This window comes from Bos indicus x Bos taurus, chromosome 2 (genome assembly GCF_003369695.1).
Source record: "Bos indicus x Bos taurus breed Angus x Brahman F1 hybrid chromosome 2, Bos_hybrid_MaternalHap_v2.0, whole genome shotgun sequence".
NCBI classification, from domain to species: domain Eukaryota; kingdom Metazoa; phylum Chordata; class Mammalia; order Artiodactyla; family Bovidae; genus Bos; species Bos indicus x Bos taurus.
In genome coordinates this window covers 106,810,427-106,830,440 of record NC_040077.1, presented here as the reverse complement: position 1 = coordinate 106,830,440, position 20,014 = coordinate 106,810,427, and the positions used below count along the sequence as shown (strand labels likewise).

General features: G+C 50.2%; 1 protein-coding gene across 1 annotated transcript; it reads left to right on the top strand.

Moving 5' to 3' along the window:
* The first annotated feature begins 803 nt into the window (after nt 1-803).
* Nucleotides 804-5,183, top strand: FEV (FEV, ETS transcription factor). The gene is made up of 3 exons (XM_027513603.1): nt 804-990; nt 1,734-1,808; nt 4,055-5,183. The coding sequence occupies exons 1-3, from the start codon at nt 939-941 to the stop codon at nt 4,639-4,641; spliced, it is 714 nt and encodes a 237-aa protein (XP_027369404.1). The 5' UTR covers nt 804-938; the 3' UTR covers nt 4,642-5,183.
* The last annotated feature ends 14,831 nt before the right edge of the window (nt 5,184-20,014 follow it).

Here is a 20,014-nt window from a genome sequence, read left to right as displayed (position 1 = left end):
AAGGGCAACCCACTAAAAGTTGTAAGGGAGACACCCCAGTGATGGCCCAGGGGCCTGGGAGCCCTGGAAAGACAGGAAACCTGGGGAAACAAGAGGGAATCAGTGAAGGAGATCGGGTCTTTAGGGAAGAGCAGAGAGTGGAGGAGGAGGAGGCAGAAGAAGCGAGGATGGAGGGGGGCAGATAAAGAGAGCAACGGCTGCCCGACCCGGAGCGCAGAGACAGGCGAGAGGGAGGGAAGCGGAAATTTAAAAGTGAAGATGCAGATAACGCAGCCTGGAGACGGGAACCCGGGTAGGGGTGGGGGGAGGAAGGGGAGGAGAGTGGAGCAGTGAGGTGGGGGGAATGGATGAAGAGGAGTGAGCCTCCTCCTCCCCGCGTTGTGGCCCCGGGGGTCCGAGGTGGGGCCGGGGTAGTCCACCCCGTTGCTGTTTGCTCAGAGTCAGGGAGGCGGAAAAGAAATGGGCTCCTGACCCCTATCAGAGCGCCAGGCCCAGGCCCAGGCCCATCCCCCGCGCGTCTCCCGGGTTGCGGGGTGTGGGGGGCTGCCTGGTGCGCTTGGCTGCCGCGCTGCACGTTGGAGACTTTATTGCGATGGGGCGATAAGAGGGGCGGGGGCGGGGTCCGGGGGGCCGAGGCGGCAGCTCTTTAATTAAAACGGAAATTGCGGCCCCTGCCCGCGCTGGGGGCCGGAGGGTTCCGAACAGCCTGGTAGCTGGGAGCGTCGCTCCAGGACCCCCCCTCCCCCGCACCCCACATCCCCCGCCACACTCGGGCAGCCCCCTCCCGCCCGGTCCTGCTGGACCCAGCGCCGCCTTCTTCTCCTTGTCACCTCGGTCGCCTCGGGCGGGGATCTGTGCCCCGGAGCTCAAAGCCTGACGCGATCCCCCCCTCTCCCATTCCCCCCCCCCCACCTCCCACCACCCAGTTCCTGGCGGCGATGAGACAGAGCGGCGCCTCCCAGCCCCTGCTGATCAACATGTACCTGCCAGGTACCAGGGACCAGCTGGGGGCTGGAGGCACCGGGACCCGGGGCGGGAAATCTGGGTTAGGGCTTGGGACGGGGATGCTGGGGTCCAAGGGAAGGGGGCGCGGTCCAGAGACTCGGATCGCTGGCAGAACTGAGCCAGCTAGGGCATCAGGAAACCTTAAAAGCAGGTGGAGCGCTTTGAGGTTTAAGTGTGAGGTCTAGAGGACTTGAAGTGAGCACACTGAGAGCCTGGAAAGCCAGGAGCTCCGGCTCCGGGGGCTGAAAGAGCCTGGTAGGGGAGCAGGGGTCTTCAGTGTAGCAAGGGACTGAGTGTGAGTGCAGTGTTGGGAGGCTGTGGTCAGCCGGGCGTGGCCCGAGCGCCCTCGTGGCTCCTCACCTCCGAGCTCCGAGCGTTCCCACCAGCCCAGCCTTCCAGGCGTCCTCTCCTCTCCGGTGGGCTCTGCGCGCTCCAGATCGGCTGGCGCAAACCCCGCTCGGCTTTATAAGGCTCCCGCCGGCCCGTTCGGAAAGCGGATTTCCTTTTTCCTGGACGCGTTTCCTGACTTGGGCGTTATGGAGGGGCTCCGCGCGGCGCGCGCCGGGGCCAGGCTCCGGGAGGAGGAGCCGGACGGATAGGGCCCCCAGCCTCTCGCCCGGGAACCATGGCACGCCCCTCTTCCTCCTTGAGCCTTGGCCTCGGGGTCTTTCGGTCAAGTCGGCAACCTCCGCCTGGATCCGCTTGACTCTTCTCTCTTGCTGCCACAGATCCCGTCGGAGACGGTCTCTTCAAGGAAGGAAAGAGCCCGGGTTGGGGACCGCTGAGCCCAGCGGTACAGAAAGGTGAGCTGGCCGCCGGAGTGTACGGGCAGAGTCGAGGATGGGGTCCCGGGGCACGCACCGCATACCGACAGGCGCCACTGTCACCCCAACGGCGGGTGGGAGCGATGTGGAACGCTGGGCTTTGGGAAACGGCGGGTCCGGGCCTGGTTGTGGGGAGACTGGCGGGGATGGTGGTGAACATTCATTTGGCCTTTGGCTCTGGTACCTTCTGAGACCCAGTGTTGACTCTGCAGGCCAGGGCAGGCTGAGAAGATCCTGCCGCCCCCACCCCACCCCGCCCCACCCCTTTTCAGCTGGGAATATTTCTCTCCTGCTCTGGTGCTTGGTGTCCTTTCCCTACTGGCAGCAGGAGCACAAGGCTTGGACACCACCCAGCAAGGTGACCCCGGAGAAGTACTCTCAGGCCACTCCAGGCTGAGTCACCATTAGCACCAGGGCCAGCGCCCACCTGCCTCACTGGCCTGGCCAGCCGGGCTCTGTGAGCCAAGTCCTCTAGGCCATTTCAGTTGATTTCCAGCTTCCGCCATCCGCCCTTGGCTGGTCGCTAAATTACCCTTGGCTTTGCCATGTTGGCAGCAGGACCTGGCTGACCTACCAGGTAAAGCCTCCCCACCGGTCCCTGCCCAGTTGGTACCCTGTGCGTAGTCATTCAGTCATGTCCGACTCTTTGTGACCCTTTGGACTATAGCCCGCCAGGCTCGTCTGTCCATGGGATTTTCCAGGCATGAATTAGTGGAGTGGGTTGCCATTTTCTTCTCCAGGGGATCTTCCCGAACCAGAGACTGAAGGTGAATCTCCTGTGTCTCCTGCATTGCAGGCAGATTCTTTACCAGGGGAAGCCCCACAGTTGGTACCCTAGATCTTATCAAGTGACCAATAATTACCATGACCAGAAAAACAAGGCCAGCGACTGCTTTATCTAAAAGGGAACACAACACCCAGCCGGAATGAGTTTCCAAGCCTCTACACCTCTCAGTACCAGATGCACATTTCCCCCACCCCTTGCCATGCTTCTGATCTTAAAATTCAGTCCTCCTGACCTGGAGCCAGGGAGCCCCTCCCAGAGCTGGTGTGGAAGGATTGGGGTCGAAATTATGTGGAGGGCAGCATCTGGGTTCTGAGGAAGTCACTGAAAAAAGAAGAGAGCTTCACCAGGCTCAATTTAAAACAACAACCAGACAACTTCAAGGAAAATCCATTTTATTCTAAAACTGTGTGTATGTATATGTGCCGGTAGGTGCAAGGACTGGGGTGGGTGGGGGTGGGCTGGTGGGGAGGGGTGGTTAATTCTATCAAGATTTTTCTCTGCTTGTCTGACTGAGGCTCCAAGACAGAGAAACAGGAGTTCTCACTACCCACTTATCTGGGAAAACCTCCTGGCCCTTTCTAGCAACCCTGAAAATCTGGACAGGGCAGAAGGGCCTGGAGATTGGCCAAAGATGGGGCGGAGGCAGGGAGCCAAGCACAGAAGCGTCTGGGTCTCCTCTCTTGAGAGCTGTGTATCATGTCCCCAGGGAACTGTGACACCTTGGTACGCTGGGAATCCTGCCTGTTTCAGAAAAAAAAAAAAAGGCTGAACTGGAGTAGCCCCAGCACCAGATGCTGGCAAGGGTGGGAGACTTTAGAGGCTGCCGTTCCTCTCACACTTAGGGAGCCACTGTCCCCATCCCAGTCTGACATGGTATGGCAAGGAAGCCAGACATCACCTCTTCTTCACTTCAGGCAGAGGGTCCAAGTGTATGCCTTGTCTCTTGGGCCGAGTGATCCTGCTGCAGGCCGACTTCTTCCCTTTGGATCTCTGGACGTGGTCCAGCAGGATGTGGCCAGCTAACCGCCTGTGTAGGCTACCCCGAGCGGTTGTGCAGGCTCTGCACCGAGTAAGGGCTCTCAGGCCGAGGGTCTGACATTCCGCCTTCACTTACCTCCAAGAGCCCTGTGCCTTGGAGTACCGCTGCCCCCACATGGAACAAGTGATGCTCTCCCTTCACTCCCTAATTCTTACAAAGCTGTGCGCCCTGGGGTTGTGTTTCCATTGTGCGAAAGCGCAGTACTGCCTAGGGACGGCTTTACTGACCATCTCCTCCCTGGTCAGCCACTCAGCTGGACGTGCCCTTTTCCTCCCTGACACCGATCCCCACATCCGACTTGCGAGGGAGGGGGGTGAGTGGTGGGTTCTCACACCCCACCTCTTCCCCGCCGCTCGCCTCCCTCATTCCGCCTGTGGTTGACCGCCCCCTTCCCCACAGGCAGCGGCCAGATCCAGTTATGGCAGTTTCTGCTGGAGCTGCTGGCTGACCGCGCCAACGCCGGCTGCATCGCCTGGGAGGGCGGCCACGGCGAGTTCAAACTCACCGACCCGGACGAGGTGGCGCGGCGCTGGGGCGAGCGCAAGAGCAAGCCCAACATGAACTACGACAAGCTGAGCCGCGCGCTGCGCTATTACTACGACAAGAACATCATGAGCAAGGTGCACGGCAAGCGCTACGCCTACCGCTTCGACTTCCAGGGCCTGGCGCAGGCCTGCCAGCCGCCTCCCGCGCACGCCCACGCCGCCGCCGCCGCCGCCGCCGCGGCCGCGGCCGCCCAGGACGGCGCGCTCTACAAGCTGCCGGCCGGCCTGGCCCCGCTGCCCTTCCCTGGCCTCTCCAAACTCAACCTCATGGCCGCTTCGGCCGGCGTCGCGCCCGCCGGCTTCTCCTACTGGCCGGGCCCGGGCCCCGCCGCCACGGCCGCCGCCACCGCTGCGCTCTACCCCAGCCCGGGCTTGCAGCCCCCGCCCGGGCCTTTCGGCGCGGTGGCCGCGGCCTCGCATCTGGGGGGCCATTACCACTAGACCGGGCGCCCCGGGGGCCTCTCCCAGCCTCCGGGAGCCTCGCTCAATTCCACCCACATACGGGAGAGGGGGCCGGGGCCTCCCCTCCGTTCTTTCCAGCTCAGATTTAATTCCACCCGCTGCACCCAGCCCCGGGGGGAAGGGACTGACGTCGCCTCAGTCTTCCTTTACCACGGGATTTGCCCCCGCCTCGTCCCTCAGCCCCCGAGGGAGGGTGACTGTGCCCCCACTTCTAACCTTCTAGACTCCAGGTCCCTGCGTCTCTCCGGATTTTCCCTCCCCTCCGTCTGTGCTTCCCTCTGGCTCCTGGAAGCCCCTTCGATATGACCCCTCTCTCGAATTCCAAATCTTTTCTCATGCCCAACCCCCCCCACCACCACCCCCGGCCCCTCGATGCCCAGCTCAGTCCACCTTCTCCTCTCCCGGCACCTCACACACTTCTAGGTAGCTTCCAGGCCCCCTTCCTCCCCACCCCCAACCCTCCCGCAGTACTGCGGTGTGTTTCTATTCCCTTCCAGACCTATTAAAGCTCCGAAGCTCCCCGCTGCCTCCTCTCTCTGTTCGTAGCTGCCCCAGAAACTTGGGGGGGGGGCGGATAGGGGCAGGGGTAGGGGCAGGAAGGTAACCAGACGCCCAGCTCAGGCGTGCGCAGAAAGGCCTGGCAAGGAAAAGCTCCAGAGAATGAGGGCCGGCAGGCTTGGGTGCTACTGGAGGGAAGTGCAGAGCTCCTAGTGAGTGGGTTCCAGCTGCAACCCCCCTCCTCCCTTGCAACCGACCCCTCCTCCGCCTGCCTTGCCAGGCCTTCCGCTTGCCCCTTCTCACCTTACCCCATCCTGACTTCTCCCAACGCGCCCTGGCATCCCACCTACCCTCATCGCACCCGTCCTTCCACAAGTTCCTTCCCTCATCCCAACCTCCACCCCAACTTATCTTGTCGTCTTCACATCATCTCAACCATCCCTCAGTCACCATTTCATCCCCTTCCCCACCTCCCCTCTCCTCCCTCTCCTACCCTCACTTAGACTTGTTTTCTCACTCCCACTCACCACCCCCCTCCCCCGCCCGCCGGCAGCATCTCCAACGTTCTGTTTTTCTCTGGATCTGCATTCTTTTTCAGAGGGGAACCTCCCTCTCTGCGCCGGCCTCTCCCCTCTGGGCTTGCGGCTGCAAACCTCCTTCTCGCGGGTGGCGCGCGCCCTCTGCTGGTCTGAGGAACACAAGCCAGAGCCGGGTTTTGCAGCTAAGCTGAGGATCCGACATGCGTGCGTGCGTGCTCAGCCGCTTCAGTCGCGTCGACTCTTTGCGACCCTATGGGCTGTAGCCCGCCAGGCTCCTCTGTCCAGGGGATTCTCCAGGCAACAACACTGGAGTGGGTTTCCATGTCCTCCTCCAGGGGATCTTCCCGACCCAGGGATCGAACCCTCGTCCTTTATGACTCCTGCATTGGCAGGCGGGTTCTTTACCACTAGTGCCACCTGGGAAGCCAAATTTGGCTTTCAGAGAGGAGGGCAAAGGAGCCCTGCATCCCAGGTCTCACCTCGAGAAACCTGAGAAGTGGATCAAGTGGATGGTCCTCCTGGCTGGGCCATTTTATTCACCACCTGAGGCTTTTCTGAGTACTGTGCCCACCGAGGCCCACAGCTCTTAGGCTTTCTTCAGGCCTTTTACAAAACGTGTAGGCAGGACAGCTGCCTTAAACGCGTTCCCTTAGACGGAAGCAACACAAAGGGCAAGCCCTTCTCCGTGGTCCTGGTGTTTCTTTCCCAGGGGCCATATCCCTCCTGGACCAAAGGTTCCTCACTTGTTGCCTGGAGACTGCCTGGGCTCCCACAAGGCAGCTGAGGAGATTTCCCTGTGCCCTGTGGGCAGGAAATGCAGGTCAATTATTAATAAGTGCAGGGAGAGCCTGAATGCCCCTTCCCAAAGGGAATGAAATCGAGGTCCATCTAGGGAAAGAGTATTTCTTTTCATCTTCACTTTATTTTTTTCTGGTTTTCTAAATAACACACTCAGCATAGAAAATTTGAAAAATAGACAACAAGGCCTCCATTAAATACTAGTTGAATGAAATATGTAATGAAGCACGGGGAAAAGTCACCTACAGTCTCATTACACAGAGGTCACTGTTTATAACCCTTTGTCATAATCACCTTCCTTTTTCTCTACGCCCTTTGGAATTGAATGGTGCCTGCTTTAGTCCCTTTCTGGAGAAGGAAATGGCAACTGGCTCCAGTATTCTTGCCTGGAAAGCTCCATGGACAGAGGAGCCTGGCAGGCTATGATCCATGGGGTTGCAAAGAGTCGGACACGACTGAGCAACTAACACACACTTAGTCCCTTAACATTCTGGCATCAGCACGTTCCATGTTGCTATGCTCTGCAGACCTCATGAGGTGGATGGGTGGGATCATGTATTTCAGGCAGCAGATGGCCAGGGGAGGAGTCTAGCCTGGTGAGGAGCTCAGTGACTTTGGGGGAGAGGCAGAGGGCCTCTCTGCAGAGAGTAGAAGCTGGGGGGAAAAGAATACACAGGGGAGACAGAACCAGGTTCCAGAAAGATCTGGGCTGCTAAGAATTGTGGGTTGAAGGTAAAAAGGTGAAATTTCCTGGCAAGGAGTGTGAGATCCTCTTCTTAGATCTCTAAAGGCCAGAGTGTGAGATATGAAAGGGTGGGGCTCAGTAGAGCCTATGTGTAAATGAGCAGTGTCTTAGTTACAATGTTACATGGAAGACTGTAAGCTAAATGAAGAAGAACCACTGTGATCTGAGGATGCATTGATGCAGCTATGGACACCCTAGAATGAAGGAAATGATCCACTTGCTGTAATGATTGTGCCACCAGGACTTCCCTGATGTTCCAGTGGTTAAGAATCCACCTGCCAATGCAAGGGACATGGGTTCCATCCCTGGTCCAGGAAGATTCCACATGCCTAGGAGCAACTAAGATCCTGCGTCACGACTACTGAACCTGTGCTCTCGAGCCCACAGGCCACAATTGCTGAAGCCCATGTGCCACAGAGCCTGTGCTCCACAACAAGAGAAACCACGGCAACGAGCAGCTCATACACCACAACCAGAGAGTAGCCTCTGCACGCTGCAACTAGAGAAAGCCCACATGCAGCAACTAAGATTCAGCACAGTCAAAAAATAAATTTAAAAAAATGATTGTGCCCCCAGCATGTTGTACACGGTGTTATTAATAGATAACACTTTCAGGAGAAGATCAAATGGAGGACAGATAGAATAGTGGACCCACCAAGTGAAGAAGGAAGAATGCTGGAAAACCAACCATGGGAAACATGGTCTGGGAAATCACAGTAAGGAATGAGGCACAGAAGCTGTCCTCAATTATTCAGAGAGCTTTCTTGTGGCAGAGCACCCAGATGCATGTACTGGGACATGTGGTGGAAAGCTACAGTGAGGCAGATATGTCAACTTGATCTCATGAAGAACCTTCTGCCATGGACCTTGATGAGGAGTGCTTTGTCACTGGACTACTAACCTTCCTTAGAAGGTTGAGAGGGGAGGTGGGTTAGCTGACTTTGAGATTCAAAGTCCTGTGAGTGAGTTAGTAAAAGAGGGATTTGGGCATCATTGGGAAGCCAGGGGAAGTGTTAGACGGTTTTCTTACCTATGGCCTTCTCTGTGGCTCCGATGGTAAAGAATCTGCCTGCAGTGTGAGAGACCTGGGTTTGATCCCTGGGTGGGAAGATCCCCTGGAGAAAGAATGGTTACCCACCCAGTATTCTGGCCTGGAGAATCCCATGGACAGAGGAGCCTGGGCGGGCTACAGTCCATGGGGTCACAAAGAGTTGGACACAACTGAGTGACTTTCACTTTCGCTTTCACTTTTTTTTGCCTATGACATCACATCCTTAGAGCTCACCCTGCCCCTCTATTCTTTCCTTCACACAAGCCAGTTTGGGAAGCTTGGGATTGGGCATTAGAAAACCCGAGTTCTGGTCCTAGATTGGCAACTGACTTACTATTTAACCCTCAGATAATTCTTCTGGGATTCCATTTACTGTGGTCTTGGATTGATTCCGTTCCACCCAAGCCCTGATGGAGCCACACTCTTACCATACTCAGCTTCCTGACGACCCAGGCCTGTCCTTACTGACCCTTAACCCCTTGGCCTTTGGCTCTCCAAGGTATTGATCCCACCATTGCTTCTCTCTCCCAGTCCAGGGTGCAGCCCCTCTTTCATTCCCTGAAGGTCTGCCTTTTCTCTCTCTCTTCACTCATGTAACTGGTCAAAATATGACTCACTCACCACCCCAGCCCCTGCCATGCACTTGCATGACAGAGTTTACAAAGCACTTTTACATCCATTGATTTATTGATTCTGTCCAGAGTCAGGGAGGAAGACAGCGGGGCAGGGATGGCTTTATCCACTCGGAGGATAAGTTAACCAAAGCCTAAGATGTTGAGAAACTTGGCCAAAGTCTCAGGGCTTGTCCCAGGCCAGGTTCCTCACAAGGCCTTCTCCCAGTGCTCTGAGTGGCTTCTCCACAGTTCCAGGTGGCCTTGGTCACCGTGTTGTGGGATCACTCCCCCATCCTCTCAGGATTACACAGACCCGTGTCTTCTCCACTGATGTGTGCTCCTTGTGACCAAGCTCCACTTGCCTTCACTTGCAGATAGAATCAGAAATCCAACTAGCATGCTGTGTGAGGACATCCATAGCCACGTGCTCTAGATCTGCACAGCCACAGAGATGCCACCCAGGGCGCTGAGGCTTACAGAGCACCTTCTCGTACATCAGCCCATGTGATCACAGGCAAACACCAAAATGGGTTGCTGTGATGTACTTTTCTGGCTTTCATTCCTTCATATTCCCTTTAAAGTATCTTTCAAATGCTCTTCACTTCAACCTGTTCCTTAATCTTTCCTATAATTCACAGCAAGTAGAACTGCTGATAATAAAATATGTGTCTGCCATTCACTGAACCTGACTCTGTGCCATGCTCTGCCCTATGCTAATACTTTACCTGTGGTCTTTCCTTTGCCCTGGCCACACCTTGCCAGGTGGGGATGGTTATCTCCACTTTCAGGTGAGGAAACTGAGGCTTTGAGAAGTTGAGTGACTGGCTCAACACGTGACCCCGTAGCTCAAGTCCTCACCCATCACACCAGCTCCTCTCACTGGGCCTTCCTGGAAAGCCTCTTCCTCGTGTGGAGGTGACCTGCAGCCTGCCCAGATCAGGTGTACTCCATCCACTTATCTAGTCATAGCAGGTGAATTCCCAGGAGGCTTCCCAGTGGGCACTAATGGTAAAAAACCCGCCTGCCAATGCAGGAGACACAAGAGATGTGGGTTTGATCCCTGAGTCAGGAAGATCCCCTGGAGAAGGGCATGGCAACCCACTCCAGTATTCTTGCCTGGAAAAACCTCATGGACAGAGGAACCTGGAAGGCTATAGTCCATAGGATCGCAAAGAGTTGGACATGACTGAAACAATCAGAAGATGATCAGTTATAATGGACAAGTTGATGACTTGTCTTATGAATGTCTTTGGTTAGTGAGGGCCTTGGTCTGATTAAAAAAACACATCAGACTGCTTGGTTGCCCCACTGTCTTTTGTAAGCCTTCACTTCCTTGTGTTTCTACAACCTTTGAGTGGATCACTGTATTGTGGGGTGGGGCTAGGGTCTGACTACAACTTGACTTTGGTGGCAATTCCTACATCCGTTTGTCAGTTAAATTTCCCCTGACACTCCTCCGTCCTGGGATGGCAGATTGGGAGGCCGATGGCCCAATGTCCCACTGACTGAGATTTTTTCTGTTTCTAAGACTTCTCTCCCACTGCGTTTTCTTTGCTATCTCCTCTTTTCCTTTCTTTGTAAACAAAAGGTGACATAGCATAGTAGTTAAGTGGCAAGGGCTCTGAGGCTGGGCTTCCTAGCTTCAAGTGCTGGCTGTGTCACTTACTAGCTTTGTTACTTACTTCTTTGTGCCTCAATTACTCTATCCGCAAAATGGATATGAAAATAACAGACCCTCCCTCATAGGGTTGAAGGAATAAATGATCATGTAAGAAACTTTGTACACATATCAGTGTTTAAAAAAAAACAAACAACTCCAAACAAAGAAAGCACTGGCTCTTCCTCTCCAGTCCCAATCAGATGCCTTCCATATACCCTGGGAAGGAACTTGAGTGGCTACACCTACTTTTTGAGGCCAGTCACAAACCCGGTGAGCTTCACCAAGAACCCATCTCTTGAATGGTTATATGGCCATAACCATCACACGGGTCAGCCTTCTATACTCAGTGCATCCTCCGTTTCTTTATGGGGCAACTGGACAACGTACTGAACTTAAGATGACAGGGTCTCAGCTAGTTCCTGGCTGTGTGACTTCCCACTGGGAAGCCTCCTGGGAGTTCACCTGCTATGACTAGATAAGTGGATGGAGTACACCTGATCTGGGCAGGCTGCAGGTCACCTCCACACGAGGAAGAGGCTTTCCAGGAAGGCCCAGTGAGAGAGGAGCTGGTGTGATGGGTGAGGACTTGAGCTATGGGGTCACGTGTTGAGCCAGTCACTCAACTTCTCAAAGCCTCAGTTTCCTCACCTGAAAGTGGAGATAACCATCCCCACCTGGCAAGGTGTGGCCAGGGCAAAGGAAAGACCACAGGGAAGACCACAGATCCACACCATTCAGAGACTTAGCTTTCTCCTTTAAAATATGGGCAATAGTAATGTTTATTTCCCATGGTTAGTATGTGGATTAAATAAAAATAATATTAATAATAGCACTTAACATATTTCTTGCACTTAATGACACATTTGATAATATCCTAATAGTTCTCTCAGTGTGGCAGACACAGGCAGCTCTACCCCTCCCTGCAGCCTAAGCTGCGTGCTCCTCACTTCAGGCAGTGGAGCTGTCACTGAAAGGTCGGGTCGACTCGGTGTCCTCACCCAACCAGCGACTAACTTTCCAGCCCTCCTTGCATCTTGGTGAGATCGACATGCCTTGTTTTAGCCAACAGAATATGAAGGAAAATGGCAGTGTATCTTGTGCCCAGGCCAAGGCGTTTAGAGGTGGGTGTGCCCTCTCCATGTTCTCTCACTCCCTTTGTACCTCCTGTGGTGCACTAGGGGACCGCTAGTTCCTAGGAGTCAGCAGAACTCCATTATGAAGGGATCCCAGCCCCTTAAACATCACATGGAGAGAAATCACTCATATATTGGTCTGTTACTTTTAATTTGGAGGTTTTCTTGTTACAGCAACTAACATTACCACAACTAATATTTAAATCACATTTAATCCTTACAACAATCCTCTGAAAGAGAGATTATGATTTCCCCCATTTTATGATATGAAAACTGAGGCACAGAGTATGTGTGTGTTAGTCACTTAGTCGTGTCCAACTCTTTGCCACTGCATGGACTGTGGCCCCCCAGGCTCCTCTGTCCATGGAATTCTCCAGGCAAGAATACTGGAGTGGGTAGCCAACCCCTTCTCCAGGGGATCTTCCTGACCCAGGGATTGAACTCGAGTCTCTTGCATTGCAGGCAGATTCTTTGCTGTCTGAGCTGCCAGGGAAGCCCACTGAGGGGTTAAATCTGAAGTCACATGGTGAGAAAGGGCAGAACAAAATCTGAACCCAGTCTGATTTCAGAGGCTGTGAGTTCTCTTAACCACTAGGGATGTGAAAGAGCTTTATATGCTAAGGTGTCCTAGAAGTAATAATAATAAAGGCTAATACTTATTGAACATCTATGTGTCAGGCATTATTTAAAGAGCTTTACATTCATTCGGTCCTCACAACCCTTTGGAGTTGGGTTTAGTATTATTCCCATTCTATAGATGAGGAAAATTCGAGACACAAAATATTAGATAAATTGCTTGCAGTCACCATGCTGCTAAATGGTAGCAAGGTGATTCAAGCCCAAGCAGCCCAGTTTTCACTTCCTTCCCCATCCCTTATTCCCCTGATCCTTTCTCATGGAAAAATGAGCAGATTCTGAGAAGCCCAGGAAGTGGCAGGACAATTTCCCCAAATCTCAGCCCAATCCTAGGCTAGGTTCCGAATTTCAGTACTCACCTTGGTTCCAGACAGATTACAGAGTGGGAAATACATTTTATTTTTGTTTTATTTTTTAACACCAAAAACATTTTGTATTGGGGTATAGTCGATTAACAATGTTGTGATAATTTCAGGTGAACAGTGAAGGGATACATATACATGTATCCATTCTCCCCTAAACCCCCCTCCCATTCAGGCTGGCACGTAACATTGAGCAGGGTTCCATGTGCTATACAGTAAGTTTTTGCTGGTTATCCATTTTAAAAATAGTCGTATATGTACATGACCTTGCCAAAGTCCTTAAATATCCCTTTCCCCCAGAAACCATGAGTTCATTTTCTAAGTCTGTGAGTCTCTGAGAAATACATTTTGGAAATCTGTGGCCAATGTGACCCTTGCATTTATCTCACATGGCATGATGGAGTAGAGGGAGTCCAGGAGGACATGGATTCAGACGCAACTTCTGCCTATCCCCTGTGGGAAAGAGAGGGCTACTTGCTCTCTCTGAGCCTCAGTGTCCTCATCTGTAAAATGGAAACACTGGTTATATCCACCTTGTTGGTTTGCTGCCATGGGCAGAGCATTTGCCTAAAGATCCCAGCACTGAGGACCATTCCATAACTACCATACCCCAGCACTGACCAGCCCAGAAGAGCCCCCTGCACTGGGGTCTCAAACCACCTCCCCCAGTCTAGTCCCCACAACACTGCACCCAACTTCTTCCGTGAGTCAGAGAAGCTTCTTCTGTGAGGTTGGGGGAGGAGGAAGTAGCTGAGGGAGGCAGGAAGGCCAGATCCTGGGTTCCTTTTTCTGGGAGAGGAGGCCAGGTTGCTTAGCAACACAGCAGGAAGTTGTCAGGGAGGCTCCAGGCAGGGCTATCTTCTTCCATTCTGCAACATAGAGAATCTGGGGTGACATTAGCTGGGGAGATGAATGGGGAAACCGGGGAAGGGTCCCAGGCTCTGATAACCTCTGGGCTTCATTCTCTGTTTCTATGATCACCTTTCCAGTTCTTCAGTTCATTCCCCGTGTTTTCTACCGTTGACAAGGAGAGACAGAGAGACGAGTTCTAGGATCCATCCTGTACACATGTCGGTCCACTGGCCATGTCTGTAACCACGTGCCAAAAGGGCTAGATTCAGGACCATTTTATATGTGTACTGTGCCTTACAGTTAACAAAGGACATCCATATATATGATTTCACCAGATACAATAGCCTCTTCAATTCCCATATGACAGATGTGGGGGGAAAGTCTGAAGGTCCCCCCATGAGGAAACAGCAGGGCCCAGATTTGCTGCAAATCTCAGCACATTTCTACTACATATCGCAGCATGGATGTTAGTACAAGCATTGGCACCACTGTTATGCCTGCTATTCTGTGTCCTCACAGTTTGAGGATTCTTCATGCCAAGTGTCCTGAGGTGCCCCCAATGAGCATCTTTCCCCACCCTTCATCAGAAAGCAGGTGAGTGGAGGAGGCAGGCCCAGCTGTTCTCTGCTGCGGCAGGGGACATCCTTGGAGTGGAGGGTCCCACGAGAGGCCTGGTCTCCTGGACCAAATGCCTAGACTCAGGAATGCTGCTGGGCTGGGCCAGGCTGGCACAGGCATCTACACACCAGCAGCTGTAGCAAGTCCCCTGGCTTGCATTCTGGAGACAGGCATGTGGGTCCCACTGGGGCCGGGGCCTGGCAGCAAGGAGTAAACACATATCACCCAGGTCACAGATTGCTCATGGGAGGCCCAGGCCTCTGGGGCTCCCTGCTGCCTCGGGGGCTAGCAGAGCTGGTCAGAGCAGCTCAGGGTCCCCTTCTGGACCCTGTTGGTCCCTTGATCCCTCTGTCAAAATGTATTAATAGTGCTGACTACCATAGCAATGGTTGTTACTCCAAAAACAGTAATATTTTCATTCTTATTATAGCAATTTGATAAGATATCACAAATCTGAGTTTCTTGTTTCCATCTGATAGATGAGAATACTGACATTCAGAGAGGTTGAATAACTGCCTTAGATCAACTTTTAGTAAATGTAGAGTAGGCACTCAAACCTCTGGCTCCTAGTCTTTTGTTCTGTACATCATATAACACTGCTTTCAAATGTCAGGAGGGAAAAAGCAGTTCCAGAGGAGCATTCAGCCACTTTATCCTCCATCCCCAACTTGTACCTGCCCAGGATCACGGCTCAGTTGATGTTCCACAAGGAACAGGCAATTTGAAAAATTATTTTGATTAAAGCTTTCAGTTCAGTTCAGTTCAGTTGCTCAGTCATGTCTGACTCTTAGCAACCCCACGAATTGTAGCACGTCAGGCCTCCCTGTCCATCACCAACTTCCGGAGTTCACTCAAACTCACGTCCATCAAGTCGGTGATGCCATCCAGCCATCTCATCCTCTGTCATCCCCTTCTCCTCCTGCCCCCAATCCCTCCCAGCATCAGAGTCTTTTCCAATGAGTCAACTCTTCCCATGAGGTGGCCAAAGTATTGGAGTTTCAGCTTTAGCATCATTCCTTCCAAAGAACACCCAGGGTTGATCTCCTTTAAAATGGACTGGTTGGAGTCCAACAGACTCCTTGCAGTCCAACGGACTCTCAAGAGTCTTCTCCAACACCACAGTTCAAAAGCATCAATTCCTCGGTGCTCAGCTTTCTTCACAGTCCAACTCTCACATCCATACATGACCATTGGAAAAACCATAGCCTTGACTCGACGGACCTTTGTTGGCAAAGTAATGTCTCTGTTTTTCAATATGCTATCTAGGTTGGTTATAACTTTTCTTCTTTTAATTTCATGGCTGCAATCACCATCTGCAGTGATTTTGGAGCCCCCAAAAATAAAGTCTGACACTGTTTCCACTGTTTCCCCATCTATTTCCCATGAAGTGATGGGACCAGATGCCATGATCTTCATTTTCTGAATGTTGAGCTTTAAGCCAACTTTTTCACTCTCCTCTTTCACTTTCATAAGAGGCTTTTTAGTTCCTCTTCACTTTCTGCCTTAAGGGTGGTGTCATCTGCATATCTGAAGTTATTGATATTTCTCCCGGCAATCTTGATTCCAGCTTGTGCTTCATCCAGCCCAGCGTTTCTCATGATGTACTCTGCATATAAGTTAAATAAACAGGGTGACAATATACAGCCTTGATGTACTCCTTTTCCTATTTGGAACCAGTCTGTTGTTCCATGTCCAGTTCTAACTGTTACTTCCTGACCTGCATATAGGTTTCTCAAGAGGCAGGTCAAGTGGTCTGGTATTCCCATTTCTTGAAGAATTTTCCGCAGTTTATTATGATCCACATAGTCAAAGGCTTTGGCATAGTCAATAAAGCAGAAATAGATGTTTTTCTGGAACTCTCTTGCTTTTTCCATGATCCAGCAGATGTTGGCAATTTGATCTCTGGTTCCTCTGCCTTTTCTAAAACCAGCTTGAACATCTGGAAGTTCACAGTTCACATATTGCTGGAGCCTGGCTTGGAGAATTTTGAGCGTTACTTTACTAACGTGTGAGATGAGTGCAATTGTGTAGTTTGAGCATTCTTTGGCATTGCCTTTCTTTGGGATTGGAATGAAAACTGACCTTTTCCAGTCCTGTGGCCACTGCTGAGTTTTCCAAATTTGCTGGCATATTGAGTACAGCACTTTCACAGCATCATCTTTCAGGATTTGAAATAGCTCGACTGGAATTCCATCACCTCCACTAGCTTTGCTCATAGTGATGCTTTCTAAGGCCCACTTGAATTCACATTCCAGGATGTCTGGCTCTAGGTGAGTAATCATACCATCGTGATTATCTTGGTCGTGAAGATTTTTTTGTACAGTTCTTTGGTGTATTCTTGCCACCTCTTCTTAGTATCTTCTGCTTCTGTTAGGTCCATACCATTTCTGTCCTTTATCGAGCCCATCTTTGCATGAAATGTTCCCCTGGTATCTCTAATTTTCTTGAAGAGATCTCTAGTCTTTCCCATTCTGTTGTTTTTCCTCTATTTCTTTGCATTGATCGCTGAGGAAGGCTTTCTTATCTCTTCTTGCTCTTCTTTGGAACTCTGCATTCAGATGCTTATATCTTTCCTTTTCTCCTTTGCTTTTCACTTCTCTTCTTTTCCCAGATATTTATCAACTTCCAAAAAAATGATTTGAGAAGACTTACTATATAGCAGAATATTCAGTTCTAAAAGACAGAATATTCAGTTCTAAAAGACAAAAAAACAATTGGTGAAATATGAGAAGCATTCCCATAAGTCTGGGACAAGGCAGTGGTGTCTTTTTTACCCCTTCTAACCTTGTCATCATTGCTACTACTGAACATTCTACTGGAAGTCCTAGGCAACACAATAAGACAAGAAAAGTTATCTGCTATATGCAAATATTAGATAGGAAGATTTCAAAATGTCCTAGTTTGCAGACAATATGATTGCTTCCCTAGAAAATCTAAGAGACTCAACTGGAAATCAATTTGAACTAATGAAAATAGTATATCCAGTAAGATACAAGGTTAATACACAAAAACTTCTGCTTTTCCATACTGTGTAGAAATAAGGAAAAGAATTGGGAATGACAGATTGACAAGAGCAATAAAAATACATTCCCAGGTAAACCTAGTGAAATACATGAGAAATATCCAAATGGAAAAATAAAACTATAAATCTTCACTAAGGAATATAAAAGAAGACCTGAATACATAGAATACTTAGCATGTTCCTGGGTGGAATGACTCATTATTACAATATGTCAGATCTGTCCAAATTCATCTATAAACTGTTAAGTCTCAATCGAAGTCCCAGGATTTTTTTTCCAAAGGGATTTTATGGAAACTGACAGGTTTGGCTCTAAAGTTCTTCTGGATGATGTGTTTGGGGGACTTCCCTGCTGGTCCAGTGGTTAAGAATCTGCCTTCCAATGCAGGGAATGTGGGTTCAACCCCTGGCTGGGGAACTATGATCCCACATTCTTTGGGTTAAGTAGGCCTGCACGCTGTAGCTACTGAGCCCAGTGCCTCAACTAGAAAGCCCACAAGACACAGTTAGAAAGAAGCCTGCATGATGCAATGAAGACCTGACACAGCCAAAAATAAATAAATATTTTTTAAAAAGAATAGCCAAGACAGTTTTGGCAAAAGAACAAGGAGCATACCACAAAACTACCGTTATTTTATTAGAGGTGTGGTTTGGCACAATAGAAGTCACATAGACCAGTGGAACCCAGGAGAGTCTTGAAAACAGACCCATGGACTTGTGAAAATTTCATAAAAGATAGAGATGGAATACACTGGAAGAAAAGGAAGACTGTTCAAAAGTTGGTGCAACCTGTTATTCGTTTGGGGAAAATAGTTCTCTCTCCTGGTGGCTCAGAGGTTAAAGCATCTGCCTGCAATGCAGGAGACCTAGGTTCGATCCCTGGGTTGGGAAGATCCCCTGGAGAAGGAAATGGCAATCCACTCCAGTATTCTTGCCTGGAGAATCCCATGGACAGAGAAGTCCGGTGGGCTACAGTCTACGGGGTTGCAAAGAGTCGGACACAACTGAGCGACTTCACTTTCACTTTCTCCTTCTCACTACATACAAAAATAAATTCCAAAATAAATTAATGAAATAAAGACACTATAAAACATACTATAAAAATACCAGAATAAAATTCAAAAACAGAGCAAATCCTAATCTCCAAATCCAGCATAAAACAAGAACATTCAAAAAGAGAAGAGGAATATTAAACATCTGGGAGGAGTTAGTTACCACAGTTGTGTTCTAAAGATATATATTTAATTGCATACTTGTTGACAACCAAAGCAAAACATGGAAACTGTCACTATTTTTGTTCATTTAGCCATTTACTATTTATCGAGATCTACTGTCAGTTCATTTCAGTTCAGTCGCTCAGTTGTGTCTGACTCTGCAACCCCATGGACTGCAGCATGCCAGGCTTCTCTATCACCAACTCCCGCAGCTTCTCAGACTCATATCCACCGAGTTGGTGATGCCATCCAACCATTGCATCCTCTGTCGTCCCCTTCTCCTCCCGCCTTCAATCTTTCCCAGCATTAGGGTCTTTTCCAATGAGTCAGGTCTTCACATCAAGTGGCCAAGGCACTGGAGCTTCAGCTTCAGCATCAGTCCTTCCAATGAATATTCAGGACTGATTTCCTTTAGGATGGACTGGTTTGATCTCCTTGCAGTCCAAGGGACCCTCAAGAGTCTTCTTCAACTTTACAGTTCAAAAGCATCAATTCTTCAGTGCTCAGCTTTCTTTATGGTCCAACTCTCACACCCATACATGACTACTGGAAAAATCATAGCTTGGACTAGATGGACCTTTGTTGGCAAAGTAATGTCTCTGCTTTTTAATATGCTGTTTAGGTTGGTCATAGCTTTTCTTCCAAGGAGTGAGTGTCTTTTAATTTCACGGTTTCAGTCACCATCTGCAGTGATTTGGGAGCCCAAGTAAATTAAGTCTGTCATTGTTTCCATTGTTTCCCCATCTATTTGCCGAATGATGGGACCAGATGCCATGATCTTAGTTTTCTGAATGTTGAGTTTTAAGCCAACTTTTCCACTCTCCTCCTTTGCTTTCATCAGGAGGCTCTTTAGTTTCTCTTCACTTTCTACCATAAAGGTGGTGTCATCTGCGTATCTGAGGTTATTGATATTTCTCCCAGCAATGTTGATTCCAGGTTGTGCTTCATCCAGTCCAATATTTCTCATGATGTACTCTGCATATAAGTTAAATAAGCAGGGTGACAGTATACAGCTTTGAGGTATTCCTTTCCCATTTTGGAACCAGTTCATTTTTCCATGTCTGGTTCTTTTTTTATTTATTTATTTTTTAAACTTTATTATTATTTTTTTTACTTTACAATATTGTATTGGCTTTGCCATACATCAACATATATCTGCCACGGGTGTACACGTGTTCCCCATCCTGAACACCCCTCCCATCTCCCTCCCCATACCATCCCTCTGGGTCATCCCAGTGCACCAGCCCCAGGCTTCCTGTATCCTGCTTCGAACCTGGACTGGCGATTCGTTTCTTATTTGATATTATACATGTTTTAATGCCATTCTCCCAAATCATCCCACCCTCTCCTTCTCCCACAAAGTCCAAAAGACTGTTCTATACATCTGTGTCTCTTTTGCTGTCTCGCATACAGGGTTATCATTACCATCTTTCTAAATTCCATATATATGCGTTAGCATACTGTATTGGTGTTTTTCTTTCTGGCTTACTTCACTCTGTATAATAGGCTCCAGTTTCATCCATCTCATTAGAACTGATTCAAATGTATTCTTTTTAATGGCTGAGTAATACTCCATTATGTATATGTACCACAGCTTTCTTATCCATTCATCT

Bases quoted from the DNA above. Each gene is read 5' to 3' on its own strand.
- FEV (XM_027513603.1), top strand. From the start codon at position 939: ATGAGACAGAGCGGCGCCTCCCAGCCCCTGCTGATCAACATGTACCTG. The intron at 991-1,733 runs GTACCAGGGACC...TTGCTGCCACAG, and splicing joins GATCAACATGTACCTGCCAG to ATCCCGTCGGAGACGGTCTC. The intron at 1,809-4,054 runs GTGAGCTGGCCG...CCTTCCCCACAG, and splicing joins GAGCCCAGCGGTACAGAAAG to GCAGCGGCCAGATCCAGTTA.